Genomic DNA, 18,992 nt, shown 5'->3' with positions numbered 1-18,992 from the left:
CATTATCATTAGGAAACGATCTCGACTCATTTTTTCCCTGAATATGGGGATTCTATAAAGTGGATCAGTTTTCCAATAACTTTAGAGTCTATTTACTTGAATATACCCCATATAAAATAGAAGACCCAACCAAAGCTGAAACTCTCCCTTTTCTAAAGTTTTCCATGCAGAAATTCTTGATTTCTCATAAGGACTATCCAAAAATAGTGATTCAGCAAATTTTTCCGTTTACATCAAAACGTAATTATATACTTCGTCACAAAATATTAGGTCGAAATATCCGCGGGGTGTTTGAATTTGCGGCATTCTTTTAAGACAGGGTGTCGCTGTGAATTGAATACTAGGGAGGGAAGGACGGAACACAGTCCATGTTACTGGGCTATTAGAATCTGGTGGGAGGAGGGAAGCAGAAGGGACTGGAGCTGCAGGGGTAACGGAAGAGGAAGTCGAAGGGACATCTGGAGACGGAGGGGTTAGGGTGTGCCTAGAGGTACTGGTGACTGAGGTTTGACAATCTTTACCTGGCAAGGATAAACCAGGCATTTCCTCTTCGCTTTCTGACTCTGAAGTCGAATCCAAAAATTCTTCATCCGAAGAAAAGGCATGAACAATCTTTTCGATCTGATCAACAGAAAGGTGCCCAGGAGAAGCAAGAGATGATGAACGAGTCAGTTTCTTCTTAGCAGAGGTGCCTTTAAAACAATTTAGAGCAAACAAAAATTACAATAATGAACAATAATAATACGTTTACATATACCTATTATGTATTAAGTCAGCCATATAAATAAATTTTAGAGAGTAACAAAGATGAATTGAATTACCTGGCAAATGGGAGGGGGATTCCTGAGCCGCTTTCTTTTTATCCCGCTGTGAAGAACATGTTTTTCCTAAAAAAGATTACAGATATGAGTAAGAATACATCTACAATATAATAATACAGAAAAAACTAAAACAATAAAGCATAAGTACCAACTGGAGGATATTCCAGAGGGTCCTGCAGCAGCATCGTCATCATCATCGTGCTTACGCTTGATGTCCACTAAAATAAAAAAAAAATTTAAATCGATAAGAAATGAATACATTGAAATCGATCATTTAAAAACAGTTACAATGCAAAAAAATGCTACTTACCAAGCCTCTTTGTATCCATTTTGCAAAGGAAAATGATGAACACCCTCGAACAGACACACCGAGCGAGAAAAGAAAAAAAATGTAGCGAAACACAACCAGCCGAGAACGAACTATATCCTCGCGTGCCTAGGACAAGACTAAGATGCTGGAGAAAGGATCAAGACAGAGCGCCAATGCTAGGGAACTAGAGAAGGCCAAGAAGTGTAACGGGACCGATGCTTTGACGTCAACGCATCCGCCCCTCCGGCTTGCACGAGATGCCTTGAATTCAAGGCATCCGCATTGAGTGAGTTAATTCCTAGCTGCGTGCCTGGCCCAGGGTACTAGAGTCCTGCAAGCAAACACAGAACCCAAACTCTTCCCATTCAGAGCCTATGGCAGTCAGTTTGCGTTCGGATCCAAGTAGATTAACCCTCTTAGTGCTATCCTTCTTCCTGAGGTACTGGCGAGAAATGCGGAGAGTATTTTCATAAAATGTAGCAACTAGGAAAAAAGCAATACAAAGCTTAATTATTACATATCCATATGCAGTTTTTCTAAATTGTTGAAAAGGTTAAAGCGGTTAATATTGACAAAATATTTTTATGTTTATTGAAATAAGACTTATTTAATAAGTTATAGCCAATTAAATGATGGACTATGCACAAGCCGATATATCCGCACGCTGCACCAAAAGGGTTAAGGAGGTGGCCGACCATGGCCTTTTGCATTTCTAGCCGGTGTTTAGCGCTATGCTTTAATCGTCTGAAATGACCCCTTCGGAGAGAAAGGGCAGCATGTGTAAGGATGAGCAATACATTCTCTTGCAAACTTTCACAGAAATAGCCAGAGAGAGTCTGCTTTCTGCAACCCCTTGCAGGCCCCTACTGGGTACCACCTGTAGCTATATACTATTTGGTACTACATGCAATAATAATTACAAAGCATAAAATCACATTTGTAGATACTCTTACAATAAAGAATATGCATACATATTTCACTAAAGCAACCATTATCGGGGAATTTATTTTAAACCCATTTGAGACGATCGAGTTCTCTCCTTAGCATTACTGCTGGACAGACCCCAAAGAGACTTTTCCGTCCCCTCAGTACGGAACATTTTTGCAAGACATTCATTAAGAAGGGTCTTGTGGATAATCATATACTCTCAGCACCAACCTTTTTCGACCCTTCGTAGTGGGGACTCTGCATTATCTCGGACTCCGAGGGTAGTTGGGCTCCCTCTTTTCGGGGTTTATAACCCTGACAGCAACATTGGTTCACGGTCAATCATGCTTTGTTTATATGAATTAGCTAGATAGACAACTGCTGCTTGCATGTGAAATGCAGACTTCGAATTGAATTCCTTGTTTTATTCTGAGAATTGTTAAATTTTGTAGCAAGCTCCACCATCAATATTAATGCATTTAATGCAGCAGCAATTTTCATGTTGATGATTACATTTAAATCAAGAAATAAATTAATACTTATCGCAGAATTTCGTTTAAAAATTGTAAACACTCCTCAAAAGACAAAGAATCCAATTCTTAGTTTATATATCTTGAGAAAAGAACAAATATTTATTTCGAATACTGACTGAATGAATAATTGAATGACCGCGGTCATAGAGTAAGTATATAATATATTTACTCTATGCTGTGGTCCCTTACCACAAAGAGGGGTAATATAAGATGAAGGGTCTGGTTACCTGCTCCCAGATTTCGAGGGTATGGCCTAATATTTAATATATGTATTGAAAATAATATTGATGTATCAAGTCTGCACAGGTTTCCAGCCACATTGGAAAATCTATATTTACCAACTTTTATACATAGGTCCATCACGTTCCTTGTACTCACGTAATGATGTGTCACAGGACAAGGTAAGTAATGGGCATGGAAATGCTGGTCCGATAAATTCTCTCACCCAGTTGGAAAGCTAGGATAACTTTATCCAGTTACTTCACCAGGAAAGCACCAGATTTTCCATCACAATTGAAACTGATGGAAACTTTGATCCAGCCACCTTTGAACTACTATGTACTCATAAAAGTAATTCACTCACCACATTGAAAGCTCTTGATAAAGTAATTAGACCTCTCATTTCTGCAGACTCAGAGTACATCAAATGACTCTTTCATCATTTGCAGTCGAGATGGAATTGCATTGTCAAAATGCCATTATCAGAGTAGTATATGCATTATGATATCTGGTATTTTTCACAGCCAATTCTAATTTACTTCTCATAAGGATACACAAAAATCAGAGACAAGTAATCAGTATACACATTCCACTTAGGAGGCATTGCACCATTCACCAAGAATCATAAGACAATAATTCTTTCCTCACCTTGTTGAAAAACTAAGATTTAGCATTTCACACCAATTTATTCCATCTAATTTATATACAGTGTCAAAGACAATTATTACTTGTCAAGAAAAAGTTGATGGTAAAGGTAAATCTCGATTGCCACTAACCCAAAACTTAAATCTAACATTTCAGTCACAACATGATAAATGATACAATCAGTAGCTACAATTTTGACTACTGATAGGTAGTTAGTCCTTATTGACAGTTTACGTATGTTGATAGCTCCTTCAAACAACCATGGACAACATACAAATTCTGCTTACACGTAACCATGAAGCAAGGTAGGTTTTTAAAGCTTTGTGCATAAGGATACACACACATTCATGATTTTGTGCCAAGGTAGTTTGGGGGGAACATTTTTCCATGAAGCACACGTTCTGGCATTTCTTGTTACCCTGCCTTCAATATATCACAGCATGGCTGCATTTTTAAGCCAATATGGCCATAGGATCTTCATTCTCCTAACCCTATTTTTATGTCCCCAGATCAATAAATACATATTGGATACATTCCTTGAATTTTAGGGTTGAGGGAAAATAAAGTAATACATTTGAAAAAGAGCAAGGGTAGATATATGGAGACTAAGCTATTAATAAATGACACAGCCAATACTTAGGGGTAGGATTCTTGTGTTCATGTTGTTATACATCAAAAAGGCAGTCACATACATGGAGATGATGAAGTCACCAGCTTAAAGAAACCCACTGGCTGATCAGCAAAAGCTTGCCAGATATGTACTAATCATTCACAATGTTTTCATGACAGTTAGTTAAAAGAAACTAAGAAACATACAGAAAACCTTAACAAACTACAACTCATCTTTGACATAAAAAATCACTTTGAGCTTCCATCATATTAAAGAGGTGGTTATGTTCCTATGATTAACATTTGGCATTGTAAGCACAAGAGAACTCACTTTCATCAAGTCCTTGTAAAACACATGTTTTCAATGCTGTCACAATGTTACCTTTAACCTGAGATCTCTCTACACAAAATGCGATAGTTACATTAATTTGGTCACATTAAATGATGAGCTCAATGTTTATGGCCTGCGATATGGATTGTTGTCCTCTTCACTGTCATCATCATCATCAACGTCTCCATCATGAGGTACGTCGGGGAAATGGATATTGCTGAGAAGGTCACGCATGGCATCCAACAAGGAGGTCACACTGCGATGGAGGTCTACTGAGGATGTTAGGCTGTTCTCCGCATTACCTCCACCTTCAGCCCCATCAGCTCCTTCGCTACAATTCGGAAGAAACTCAGAATAAATAATTAAACATACAATCCATCATTCTACATGACTCAATAGGAATAAAGAGGGGTTTTTAATGCCTTCATTTAAAATAGGACAAACACATAACCTACCCCAGGAAATAAGATTTCTTCTTAAAAATGCAAAGTGAAAGGCAGTTTAAATCAACAAAAAGGGGATGATTTATTTGCCCTATGTATTTTACTTAGCTATGAATGATACTTATAATTTTGATTTTACATCAGAAAGAAAAGAGTTCATGAAAAATAAAATTTGCTTAGTACCTTCCAATGTCTTAGTTCTACAAAGTGAAGCCTGAAACTTAAGATATAAAAGAGTTTCACCACAATAGGCAAAGGCACCAAATTATCTTTCATTACATCATTAGAAATTATCCAGGAAAGAATTCCATGAAAGATAGTTTGATTTACAACATTCAAAAAACATTAAAAGAAGAGGAAAACAATTCTTCTACGGAATTACAGTGCCAAGATGGCAAGTTACAGATACTGACCCCATTCCACATTCTGCTACACTGTGAAAATCAATTACAGAGAGTATTAGTGAGAGGGGGAGCATAAAATAGGCCCTGGCTTAAAATAAAAATACTCTCAATCATATGATACTTAATTGAAGTTAATAATGAACAATGCAGGAAGGAATGTGGACTGAATGGCAAATTGTGCAGGTGCAAATGAAAGACGTGAAATTTGAAACTTTAAAAAGGAAACGAAAAGACAGGGCATATCATAAATCAAATCTATTAATAATTGAAGGTCTAATGCAAAAGAGATTTCAATGTCTTTCAAAAATGTGAAAGCTTTGTCTTTGAGTTTTTATCCATTTTAATACTGAAACTTGGGTGCACTGCATCTTAATTACTGGTAGAACAGCATGGCCCAGGGATTAGAATGTTAGGCCACCATCAGGGTACAATAATTAAATCTGCCTTCTACATATGTATGTTAGTTAAGAGGGTTGCATCTGCGCAAGGAGAAAAAGATTTGATTAAGAACACACTTATTTCATTTTTATAAATATGTACTATGGTAGGTTTTGAAAATAAAAAGGCAATTTAAAAAAGGCACTTGCAAAGAGCTTTGAGGAGACCAGCAGTATAAATGCTATTCCCCAAAAAAGATTTTTGGAAGTTAAACTACAAAATTTTAGAGTGTCTGATTAATCATGGACTTTTGGAATGAAGAGCTTATGTATCAGATATGTACCTAAATTTGGATTAGAAAAATAATTGGCTGGTATTTGCTAACAATTTTCATGGATTTCATGAAGATCAAGTAATGGATGAGGAAACTATTGACAATGGTCCTCCTTTGGACCTGGAGGCATATGAAAATGGCATAGAAAAGGTCATCAATCATCATGGGAAAGAGCTGAGCACCATAGAACTTCAAGAACTGGAGAAAGTGGTTGCTGAAGATGGTGGTGCTAATGTTTACTTAACAAATAAAGGAAATGCTGTGACTTCATATGATATTAAGGAATTGCTCACTGCTTGGGATACAGTGACAACAATTGTAAAGAAACATGCTGAACTGAATTTTGTTTGAAGATACCCCAATGCACACTCAATGTATGTTGGAAATATTTATCAGACACAGGGAGGAACACTCTTGACTTCTCTCTCCCACTCCTGACCATATTTTGCATGCTATAGCAAGTCTGCTCAGAGAAAAATGTGCTAAGAGTGGAGGTTCTACACCTTGCAGCACCTATTCATATCAGTGTGTTAGGCATTTTCTTGACCGGCAAAAGGAGAATAAAACTGCAAGTCACCGCTGACTTGGCTTGAGGAAGATCTTTGGAAAAGGAGCATGTTACCGATGACAAAGAAGAGGCGACTTGTCAGACAAGAGTTTTAAAAATGGCTGTATGAGTTTGCCCCCTGCAATATTGCACATCACTGTTATAGTTGACTGATTCAATCTCCAAGTGACAATCATGAATAGAGCAGGATTTAGAGCTGCCAGTGATTGATGAAGGCATTGTATGCATAAATAATTTGCAGAAAAAACTAATGATAACTAACAGTCACTGGCTATTCATTCATCTGTTGCCGATGCATTCTCTCTCATATTAAGGTCAGCCAATTTTTAGTGTAATGGATTGATTAGTTTTGTGCTAATGAAGGTAACAAAGAAAACCTTTCCCTATCAAATTTTTCATGGAAGAAATCGCAATACACAGATTATTGACAGAAGAAATTAAGTTTACCTTCCCTTCAAAGTTGTACAAATTGAGTTACATTGTACTTCCTTCACACCTTTTCATTGCTTAAAAAAAGTGATGAAAGCCTCTGAGATTGCAACCAGAGAGACTGTGAGTATGGGGTGGAGATGCACATCCCGCAGTTATCTTCATCAAGGTAAATTAAAAGCTACAATAGCAGTATTTAGTGCAACTTTTAGCAATAGGGTGGTTTCCTATTATTTTTTTATTGCCTAAATTGAAAGATTATTACTCTTGGAGTATGCATTTCCCACTTTTAGATTTTTAAATGACAATATCTATTTTTCGCGATCAAATGGAAAATGAAAAATTTCAAGCTCGCGAAAACGCGACGGCTAAGTATGAATGCTAGGAAAAGCCCGTGTGACGTATTTCTGGTTCCTGCTGCCGTCGTGTGAGGTGACCTTGGGGCGAGGATATGTACGCTGCTGCGATGCAGGCTGCTAGCAGGTAGCGCTTGGCTTAAATAAGGATTATCAATACCTTATCAAACGAAGGAAACTTTCCAACCATAGGCAGTTTTATTAGGTGATTATTAAGAGATGTTTTCCTGAGCTCTGTGCCTCATGCATGCATTGGTAATCTCAGACGATGTGAAACTCCTATCTACTCGTATAGAAACTAGGTCCCTATGACGTCATGTGGAGTGGCACCGCATGGGTACCAATATGGCCTTTTTCAAATACGGTTAAAATTGACCATTGCTATTCGTCTAAACTGGGATTTCTAAAACCAAATAATTTGTTTATTATGAATACACTAATGGTGGGTAACGAATCGCAATCAATGCCTTTCCTTTTCTTTGATGAAGGAAACTACCCTATTTGTTAAAAACGCTTTAAATAATTTCAATTGATGTGTTTTGTATGAATAAATGGTTACACACACTGAATGGACTGGTGATGTCCTTACTTAAACCAATTACTCGCCTGGAATTACGTCGCTTCACTTTACAATCGGTCCCATGTGCAACAAGTAAAACAAGGGCCTACTGTACAGATTGATACAACCTTTGTAAGTATACTTACTCTGGCTGAGCATTCTCCCTGGCTGGTTCATTTATATTGAAATTTGGCAATATTGACCTAAAAAACATTGAAAATGCATTTGAATTTTCATGGGCTCTAGTTCTCTGTGGTCTAGTATATAAGTTAATAGAATCAGGAGGAGGCAGAGGGTCAAAACTAAGGAGAGGCCCTTGAAGATCCTGAAAATAACAAAAAAAATATTACATTCATCATCATCATGAGAGAGAAATATAATAATGAATAATTCCAAGATTTAAATTAGACATTTCTGGTGTTTCCCTTAACTTTAATGAGCAAATAATTTGGATCGAATAACTCCTATACACCACATGATTTCCTGTTTTGAAAACTATTAATAAGTTTTGGGCATGTGATAAAGAAAGGGGCTATCTCTTACAACTACCATTACTAATTTGCTACAGCCAATAAGCATTGTAAGTGAATACATAATAAGACTTAGTATATTCTACAAAATATTTAATAACTGACCCAGGTTTTATGTACTCCATTGGCATTATCAAGGTATCTTTTTGTCCATTCACTAAGAATACAATTCCATGAAGTCATGCCAGAATCATTTCAGTTTATCAATAAAGGTTATTTTCAAAACTAGGAGTCACCATATTTTCGGATGAAAAATGGTTAATTTTAGCAACCTTAAACACAGAATTTGAATTAACTGTAAAACCAAAACACAATATTTATTTGCTAAATTTTACTTCATTAAATTTGGAGAGATGCTTAATGAACCATATGAGGACCTTGTTGCTAAAACAGAGGACACAAACACTGATGTATCATGGAAATATTTATTACAAATCCTACACCAAAGAAATCAAAAAGAAATATTTGTGACAGAGCCCTGAAGAAACTAAGGTTTGTCTAGCATTTTGTGGGAAGATTTTTGGATGAAAAGGTAATAGGGAGAAGCTATTCCTCACTCCTCTGGTCACACCTTGAACATGGAGTGAGCATATGGAATCCCATGCTAAAAGACATCAATGAACTTAATAAAATACAAAGGAAAGCTGTACAACTTGCAAAAGCTGCAATAGCAGAAAGCAATACACACATGAAACGAATTAGGATGGGAGCAGATAGAGACTTGGAGGCTATACACTAGGCTTAGACTACTTTAGCAATTAAGAATATTCAGCTTTCAGAATATCGCATTAATCCTTTGCGGTCCAATGTCGAGGCTGGCTCGATAAGTCTAGTGCTACGAGCACTAGGCTTGTCGTAGCATCAGGTCTAACTTCTAGTTGACAGAAAATTGAAAGTATCTATTGAAACATTGCCCTTGTATAAATAGCTTCGCCTTGCGATGTTGAGCTCAACTTGAAGTTAGACCCGATGCTACGACAAGCATAGTGCTCGTAGTACTAGACTTGTCGAGCCAGCCTCGACGTTGGACCACTAAGTGTTAAAACCCCACTATATTTCTAGGTCCGAAAGAACTGATAAATTAAGAGAGATACTCTATAAGAGAGATACTCTACCAAACAGATAGGTACAGGAATTTGTTTTCCCCAGAACTAAGGACTTAAATAAATCCTAGGCGGAACTGCTAGGGATGGGAAAATTAATAGGACTAACAACTAAGCCTTCTTCAACTATAATGTCAGATTTTCTAAAACAGAGGGAAACAAAAAGAGAAATCCAAAGGGGTAGAAATCTAGAGTCCCAAAGACTAAGGGGCTTTTAAGGTTAATCACAATGTACAATCTCAAATCGAACACTAATATCAAGTGCATAAAAGTAATAAAAATGTTTACCCCAGCAATATTTGCAGAGACATCCTTCAAGTCTGACAGTATAATATGCCTAAAAATATTCTTCGGTGATCTCAAGTATCTCTTCATTCTCTTGATCTCGGACTCCTTCACTAACGGATCTCCAGCTGCCACTCGGTCCATTACTTTGTGAACATTTTTTTCTAACCATGGCAGAAGAGCAGGTTCTTTCCAAATATGATAATTCCGTGCAATATATAGTTGTATTAATTGGAGTAGTGCAGGTGGTTGACTGAAATATTAATAAATGAAAATATTACAAAAGCTTTACTGTATTTCATCTATGTATTTGAAAAATCCAAGTTTATGCAATCATGAGGACCAGAAATCTACCCATATTAAACTAATGTCTCTATGAGCACAAATATCAGTGGGCTTCAGGTAATAAAAAAAATTTTTCACATTAATCTTTCAAGATAATCTGAAACACTTGGAGAATGTACCAACAACAAAATCACTACCTAAGACCATTTTTAGATTGTTAACCTATGAAATATAGGGCACAAGAGCTAAGAAAATAATTACCTCATTTGAGCCTTAACACCAAAGAAAGGAAAATTAGTCACACTTTCCTCAGGCTGAATTGAACACTTTTCAAGAAGAGGAAGCAGCACTCCCGGGAACATAATTAAAGCGTTTTGAAGGAATTCGTCGGCAACAAGAATGTCCCACTTCGGAGATGGTTTGCTTCCATCTGAACTTGACTTTGCCTCTGCTTCATGGGTGGCCAGATAAAAGTGAGCAACAGCCACAGAAAAAGCAAAGTTGGGCAGCTGCAACAGGTTGCGACCTTGACCTTCCCATTCTTCAAACAAACGTATGAACCACTCATATTCATGGCAACGCAATGCATAGAAATCAACTATCAATATGGCTGCCAGAGGGTCACCTTCTGGATCAAGGGATAACAACAGCTTGCAGAATTCTAATGATGTTCGATAACATGCTCTTTGGCCAACGAAGGTCATATGCTTGAATAAAGCAATGAAGAGTGCCCTAGTGAAAGAGAAAAATGAAAATAAATGTAGTAACATATAGGCTGACATCAATATTATATGTACCCATGTTTAAACAGTTAGCTTCTACAAGACAAGCACCAACTCAGACCAGGATCACGGGCAGGGAAAAATGTGGGGGGATTAACTTGAGGATAGGTTATATTGTAGGAGTTCTTTTGGAGGGGATACCCTTAAATTAAATCTATCAAGCATTCAATGGGAGGGTTTCAAAAAATACACCCAGGTTGCCAGAGCCTTGATAGAGACATTGGTACAGCCTTGGGAAACATATTAACAGTGTATTTCAATACCTTGAAATGGTAGAGGTATGAATACATATAAGCCCATTTTTCTCACAAAGGCATTATTTGGCCGAAAGCTCGAAAAATAATTCCTTGAAAAAAAAAGTTATCGCTTAAGCATATCTTCCCTAGAATTCACAATTAATTTGTTTAGAGTCAATGATTATCTGACAATCACTTGTATAGAAAATGCAACACAAAAATTATTGTGTCAAGAACCCATTTTGCATATTGATGGATGGACTGATTTGAATTTCATCATTGAAAATAGTTTAAACACCGTTATTCATTCTTAAAAATTGAAAATTTCATTAAAAGGGTTCATACCAACTTATAATTTTAATTTCCCTGACTTTATGTCATTGTTAAAGCGGTCGTTAACCAGGATTTTAATAGTGACAGGAAAAAATACAGCTATGTGTACTATGAAATAAAAGTCATGCCGTAACAGAAGTAGAAGTAAAGAAATAAATAGCACCAAGTTGGTACTACTCCTAAACCCTGCCAGCACAGCATAAAAAAATGCCCATCTCGCCACTTTGAACACAGCAACATTCTGGACATTCAACCAGTTCTGATTTTTAACTCCCAGACATTTCTAATAATTTCTAACGGAACTTTTATTTCCTTTTTATTTTATTTGACTGATATGAAAGCTGATTAACTAATCATTTGGTTAAGTCCACACAGTAATAATTTTTGCTTCAAAGAAATTGTCCATATAAAACTTTAAATGAATTATGATTTCAAATACTTCTCACCACAATAAAAACATGAGAAAAGAAATATTTGACTTTATATTGCATGAACATTCATACTTTTTCAAAGGCAACCAAAACATAAAGAGTGAAATCTTGTTAAAAAATTTAAACAGATGTGAAAAGGGTGACAATCCAAAATTCACTTTAACCAATCCACCCATTCCATTATATTCCATTCCATTGACGATGCCTTTCCTGAGATGATTTATACATTTTTTCCCTTGGTATTTTTACTTTATGCAATAAATGCACATATTCAATGTATTATTATCCAAGGACAAAAGTTTTCCATGCAGTTTTTGGCCATGGCCACTATTTCATCTTTAGACATTTGTAAATGCATAGGAGAATAATCATAGACAATCAACAAATCAAAGCGATAAAAACTAAAATAACTTAAGATAGACATTACTTCCATTCACCAAAACTTAATTTTTATTTATTTATGAGAAATCTGTAAGGAGAGAAGCAATTTGAGTTCAGATTTTAGTAACTCCAAGACCTAACTTGGCCAGGACAGTGTCTTTCCTGAGTGAAGCCAGACATAAAAAGAAAAAAAAAATCATAAAAATTTGAGTTTTTGATAACAAGCAGCAAAAAACAGGGTAAAAATATCACAAGAAAAGTAGATAAAGCTGGGCACCCTTACTAACATATTGGAAGTAGAAAAATAACTTACATCAACGAGTTATTTTACGTACAACATAATATTTTATAATATTTCTTGGAGTTTAGGTCAATGTAAAACAAGTTATAGCCAACGTTTCGATTTATTTTTAATCATCCTCAGGGCTATGAAAGAAAAAACATGAAAAATATAAAATACAAAGATAACAACAATATACAATATTTTTACATAAAAATGTTACGATCACGTTTTTTATACAGTAATATAATTAAAATAAAAAAAAACATATTATTATATTATTAAATAAGCCCATTTTTCTCAAAAAGGCATTACTTGGCTGAAAGTTCGAAAAATAATTCCTTGAAAAAAAAAAAAAATTTATCGCTTATTGTTTAAAGTTATCGTTACTATTTTTACTATATTATTTTTAATTAATATATAGTAAAACGCGATAGTAACATTTTTATGCAAAAATATTGTATATCATTGTTATCTTTGTATTTTATATTGTTCATGTTTTTTTCTTTCATAGCCCTGAGGATGATTTAAAATAAATCGAAACGTTGGCTATAACTTATTTTACATTGACCTAAACTCCAAGAAATATTATAAAATGTATTAAACAAGGTCAAGAATAGAAGAGGAAAAAAAATAATTACATAATATTTTAATCAATCAACTGCAGATTTCCAAAATAGAAAACTACATGATGGCATATCATACTACTAAAGTAGAAACAACACACAAAACTGGAATCTGGTAAATTTCAACCAGACTGACATGAAGTGCTATAAACTGAAGCTTCCCTATAATGTGTATATATACTATATGTAATTGAAGTGCAAGGAGTGGGCATCACTTAGAGGATGACATGCTCAAAAACTTCTAGAACCTTGGATGTACCTATAGCAATGAGATTCATTATTTACATAGCCACTTGGCCTATTCTCCAGAAAGTTGAGGTGATAAAAGGTTAGATAACAGAAGACTGAAGTTATCATTGCATACCTGTTTTCTTGTCTTCTATAATCAAGCTGACAATTTCCTTGAGCTATGTTGAACAGAGGATGAAATGCACATTCCAAGCAATAAAGTGCTCGAGCAATCAGATCTACTGCCATTTGCAAATCTTCACTCATCCTGCTTAGATCTGATAACTGGATGAGGGCATCGACATGATATGGATGCATGTTGATAATTGACTGAAATAAGCACAAATGCATACTCAGTAATTAGTGATATAATAGGACAAGTCCAAAAAATTAACAACTATAGCCAATCATAATCCTTTCACATATTTTAATAATTTCCATTTATGAACTCCAGCATAGTTCCACGTAATAATGCACCATATGATCCCAAAAATGCTGAGGAAGGTATTTAATGCATTTCTTATTATATATATTAAGCAAAAAATAAAATTTCCAACCATCAAAAATGATAAACATACATTAATCTTTATCTGCAACATTTTTGGCTCCTATGTCAACAGCTTCATTGGCAAAAGAATGAAAACTCCACCAAAAAAAACACTGGACCAAAATCCTCTAAAATAGGCCCTGAAACAAATCATTTATAGTATGTCCATTTGCATGGGCCCTTGGTGCACCCCTAGTTCCCAAACAATCACTAAACACAAACCTATCAGATCCCAAGGAACCTGCCTTAAATAAACACAATAATCCATATCCTTTCCTGATCAGCATATTAAACCTCATTTTCTGATATTCATAGACTTCATGGGCCTCTGCCATAAATATCACTTGTTCTCCCATATAAAATGCTCTTTAGCACCTGAAAATTGTTAAAAAGGAGACATTCTAAACCAATGATGGCTAGTTTTTACTGCATAACACAGTTTGGAACAAAAGTGGAACAAAAATATTTATGGCCAACATGAGTAATTTTTCATGTTAAAATAAGGGAAGGCATGAGATTGACAGCTTTTTAAAGCAATCTTTAGAACTTTATATGAATTTGTGGCTCTGGCATAGTAATTGAATGAGTGGAGGCCTGGTTGAAAAAGGGAATATTAGGATTATGTACTCATTGTTAGAAGTACACATCAACATATCTTTTGCACAACAGTAGCCACAGCTTGGGGCACAGAGGAAAAGTTGAGAGGTCTTGAGTTGCTCTTAAATATCTTCCGGTTTTGCAGTGTCGTTCAATAATTGTTGCTTAAGAAGAGATAATGGGAATGAGTTTACAAGAAAGGAATCAAAAAAACAACCTTGGATGTTAGAACCACTTCAACATTAGTTGTGGTCAGAAGAGACGAAAAGAGAGCTTACTTTATAGTTCCCTCCATACTTCATAACCTCTGTCATTCAATTCACCTAAAAGTTTAATTACCCACCTCCAACCATCCTTGGTAGTTCCCCAAAAAATTCCTTGATCTCCCCTTCCTACACTACTCTATTATCCATTTCCTACCTTTTTTTATTCTCTAGAATAGGGGTTCCCAAACTGGGGGGTGCGCCCCCCTGGGGGGGCGTGACTCCCAAATGAAATAAATAAAAAAATTACAAAAATAATTTCCTCAAATCTTTGAAATAGTCTTTCTAAGTTTTCATAATTGTTTTTGTAAAGTTTCAATAAAGTTGTAAACTTTATCAAAGAAGGTTACAGGTAATTATATTCGTTTTTCATGTAATACTTGTTTTAATTTTCATCATACGTACAATTATTGAATCTTTCCATTCTGCGTTACTGCATTCAACAGTGAACAAAAAAATCTACCTACTCACCGTATCAAGTAGGCACATACATGTACGAGTACAAGTACTTGTACAAGTAGGAGTTGGTTTGGACGGCACCGTGGAAATAGGGTATTGCAAAATGGAAAGCTGATATGTGTAGCGGGGAGGGGGGGCGTGGTACAAAAAAAAGTTTGGGAACCCCTGCTCTAGAACATACCATATCTACTCCATAATCCATACGTCATCTCCAATCCACCATAATCCAAAAACCTGGGTTTACCCTACTTCGAAGGTATTTTCAGAGTACAAAACAAGTGTCAAGCTCTTACACATGGAATTTTAAGATGGGTGGCATATGGCGAAGGGGAGAAGGATGGAGGATGTGTGCATGTGGGGGGGAGGGGAAGAAAGGGTGTCCAGAAAAGTGTGTCTTTAGGGGTTCATTCCAACTGCAGGTCAAAGGAGTGAACGTACAAGTGAACTGAAAATCACAGAAAATCTTAATAATGCTTGGAAGGAAATCTTCAGTGACAAAATGTAGGAATTTTTTAAGTTACTTGCGGTGCTCATAGAAATTGGAAGCAATAGCCCACAGAGTCATCTCCTCTCCATGCATTGAGTGAAGATCTCCTCTCAACACCTGCTGAGGATGACAATCTCTCTCATACTCCATGGCTATTGCCAAGATTATTGGTTGCCAGTACTTTCCAGGATCGTTAGGTTGCTTGAGGGTATATAGAAGGAATATAAAACTAGTTAGCCCTTTATTAGATGAGGTGGCCAGGCCAAGCTTATTATGCAGCCAAGTGATGTACCAGGTGACGCAACTGGCTACCAAACAAAGGGGCCATTTGATTTCGGTAATTAAGTAATTAAAAGTCAATGTGGCAACCCTGAGTGACCATGGGATTTTGTAACCAGCCGGTGACCAAGTCTAGCTTAGTTGGTGGAGAAACTAGTGTGATAACCTCAGTAAGAATCAATACCTGATGACAAGCTGAGCAGCCAGCTGTCTGTTTACTCATCTCATGTTTACTCATCTCAATTACCCCTGAAAACAGCACAATGTGGCCTTTACATCAGGAGTTTAAACAATCAACAACAGACAATCCCACACACCCATGTCCTGAAAGGAGCAACCTATCCAGGCAGGACTCGAACCAGCGACCTTCGGAATGGTAGGCAAGGACTTATTCCCACCGCCACTGATGCCGACAATCGCTGTTAACATGGCCTGTCGACCTCGACTAACAATGCCCTTAGGTGGAATTGATGTTGACTTTACAAGGACAGTTTCTAGTATCAAGGGCTGGCTGCTAATAAGTCTTCTGCCACCACTTTCCCTGTCCCTTGAAGTTTTCTCTAATTGCCCACATTATCAAGCAGTTCACTCTTCATTTTCCTCTCTATCCACTTCACCTTCTTCATTCTCCTCCATACCTATATCTCAAATGCTACCACTCTTTTCTGTCCCTGTTTCCTCAGCATCTACATTTCCACACCATTCAGAGTTTCAATTAAAATCTTCACTACTTAGCATTTTCTTTTCACTCTTTAAGAAGATCCTCTCACCTGCTCTTTCCTATTTACAAATAGAGCCTCAGTGAATTTCCCTTCATGATATCTTACTGCAATCCATTTTCCTCTAAAGAAGGCCCAAATATTCCAACTGCTCCGCCTACTCAAATTTGAGCCCATCTACTTATATGTTAAGCTACACAATTTTTTTAGCAATGCTGCACAAAATTGTGTAACTCTGCTACTGACTAATGTTCATCCCATATTACTCACACTATTTACATAATGCACCAACTAGTAATTAAGCTCTTGATGGCCTAATAGCAAAGAAGCCCATATGGGTAGTTCATCCATTCTTTTATGAGTGACTAACATAATGTAATGAGGATTGAGGATAAGAAGGAGGATGAAAAGTTTCTCTTGGCTTGAGTCAACATAATGAACATAGTGAGACTACAAAGGCAACACCCAGCTGAACCAGAGGAGCTCATACGGGAAACCAAAAATTGTTGCACCTAAAACATAACATCAGTCAACAAATAGCTCAGGTATTTTTAGATCATTACGAGAAAAACCCACCACAATGTTGTCAGGATTCAGACTTTCCACTGCTTCGAGGAATTTCATCTGAATTTGTTGGTAGGAGAAGTTGTGCTCATACTTGAAGTACTGAATTCCATTTTTCGTCTCAGCAAGGCTCATTGACAAACCTGTGGGCAGTATTTTTTATCATAGTGAAAAGAGTATTTTAAATTGCAATTTTATAATAGAACATGCAAGTCTTACCAGACTTCCCAATAGAGGGCCAATTCTCCTTAGGTGTGACAAGCCAAGTTGACTTTAGAGTGCCTCGCCCGCGACCCCTTCTTTTGCTAAAATGATAAAGAAAATAAGTTTTACAACATTTCATGAAGATATACAACGCATATATGAAACCTAATATGCTCACCTCTGTTCAGTCTGAATAACTTTGGATCCGAATATTCTTTTCATTTCAATATTAGGGTTTAAATTCCTATGTTCAACACTTAATATACCAGAAAATTTCTTGCTTCCTCCAGCTTTTGCGTCAGTACTTGAGTAACTGTTCAACGACGGTGTTTCTCCTAATATTTTATTTACTTCCCGAACTGAGCGCTCAACTTCATCTCCCTGTTGAAAAAAATAACGCTTAAACGGGTTTTGGATACAAAAGTATATACAAAAGAAGTAATTAATGAGGCAAAAATTATTTACACATGCTGTGTAAGACCCTGCATCGCAAGTGCCCCCTCAAAGGAGAACCCCGGTGAAAAAAATTACAGAAAGTACCGATAGAACATGAAAATCAAGCAAACACTAAAACACAGTCATCTTTAACTTTACTCCCGAGACAATCAAAATCATTATGAATATTCTGATTTCGTGAGACACCGCGCACTATTTTCAACAATTACCATTGAATTGTAACATCATGGAGAAAGAGAAAATTACTAGTTACCTCTACATCTTCACTACTCCTACGGCAGTTTAGGGACTTGACTGATTTCTTTTTCTTCTTCTTCTTTTTCCTTCTCGACGAATCTCTGTCCCCATGGCCATCCTTTGCATCTTTCGCTTCAGTCTCGTGGTCATCATCTTCTTTAACTTCTGACTCCGACAGTGATTGCTGATTTAGCTGCAGGATGATGAATTCCAATTGATACAGAATCCAAGTACATATATGAATTTAGAAAATGTGATCTAAAAAAATTCTATGTAAGAAAAATAATACAAAAAATCACTAACCAAATCATAACGATTGACGTTTAATGACTTTTTCCTATCAGTAGAACCAGTCACATCAGCTTCGACATCACTATTTGCATCAACTCCTAGAACACTTCCAAGGTCTTGGTCACCCTGAAGTTTACGAAGTACTCGAGACGACATTATCTTCGAGATAGGTAATTATGATGTGAAACAATAGAAGTATTAACATTTATTTCAAAAAGTAATACTGCCACTTTCCCACTTCATGACGATATCTACTCCAAGATAACAACGAAGGGCTCAGTATCTCCTGAAAAATTATATCGGCACGTCCCTACTATGGTATTGTCACTTACGAGTGAGGACCATTTTCAAAAACAGAATCCTCTTCGGCTAAAGCACTCACTTCCTAAAGAGGAATGTACAATAAAATTCTTCTTCACAATAAGGAACGGGAAAGTTGAGCTCCCAAAATGTGTTGATATTGCCCGTGTTGTCACCGTCCTTTCAGCTTACAGGTGACACACGATGCGACGATGACCTCTAC

The 18,992-nt window shown here is 36.4% G+C and overlaps 1 protein-coding gene across 1 annotated transcript; it reads right to left on the bottom strand.

Moving 5' to 3' along the window:
• Positions 1-3,476: 3,476 nt before the first annotated feature.
• Positions 3,477-18,968, bottom strand: LOC124159313 (transcription factor 25). The gene is made up of 11 exons (XM_046535060.1): positions 18,802-18,968; positions 18,482-18,628; positions 18,195-18,371; positions 17,664-17,866; positions 17,501-17,586; positions 17,294-17,424; positions 13,503-13,696; positions 10,331-10,801; positions 9,788-10,037; positions 8,013-8,191; positions 3,477-4,726 (listed from the first exon to the last, which is right to left on the bottom strand). Exons 2-11 carry the CDS (start codon positions 18,623-18,625, stop codon positions 4,522-4,524), a joined length of 2,040 nt encoding a protein of 679 aa, XP_046391016.1. The 5' UTR covers positions 18,626-18,628; positions 18,802-18,968; the 3' UTR covers positions 3,477-4,521.
• Positions 18,969-18,992: the final 24 nt, after the last annotated feature.

This window comes from Ischnura elegans, chromosome 1 (genome assembly GCF_921293095.1).
Source record: "Ischnura elegans chromosome 1, ioIscEleg1.1, whole genome shotgun sequence".
In the NCBI taxonomy this organism is placed as follows: domain Eukaryota; kingdom Metazoa; phylum Arthropoda; class Insecta; order Odonata; family Coenagrionidae; genus Ischnura; species Ischnura elegans.
This window is presented reverse-complemented; position numbering and strand designations above follow the sequence as displayed.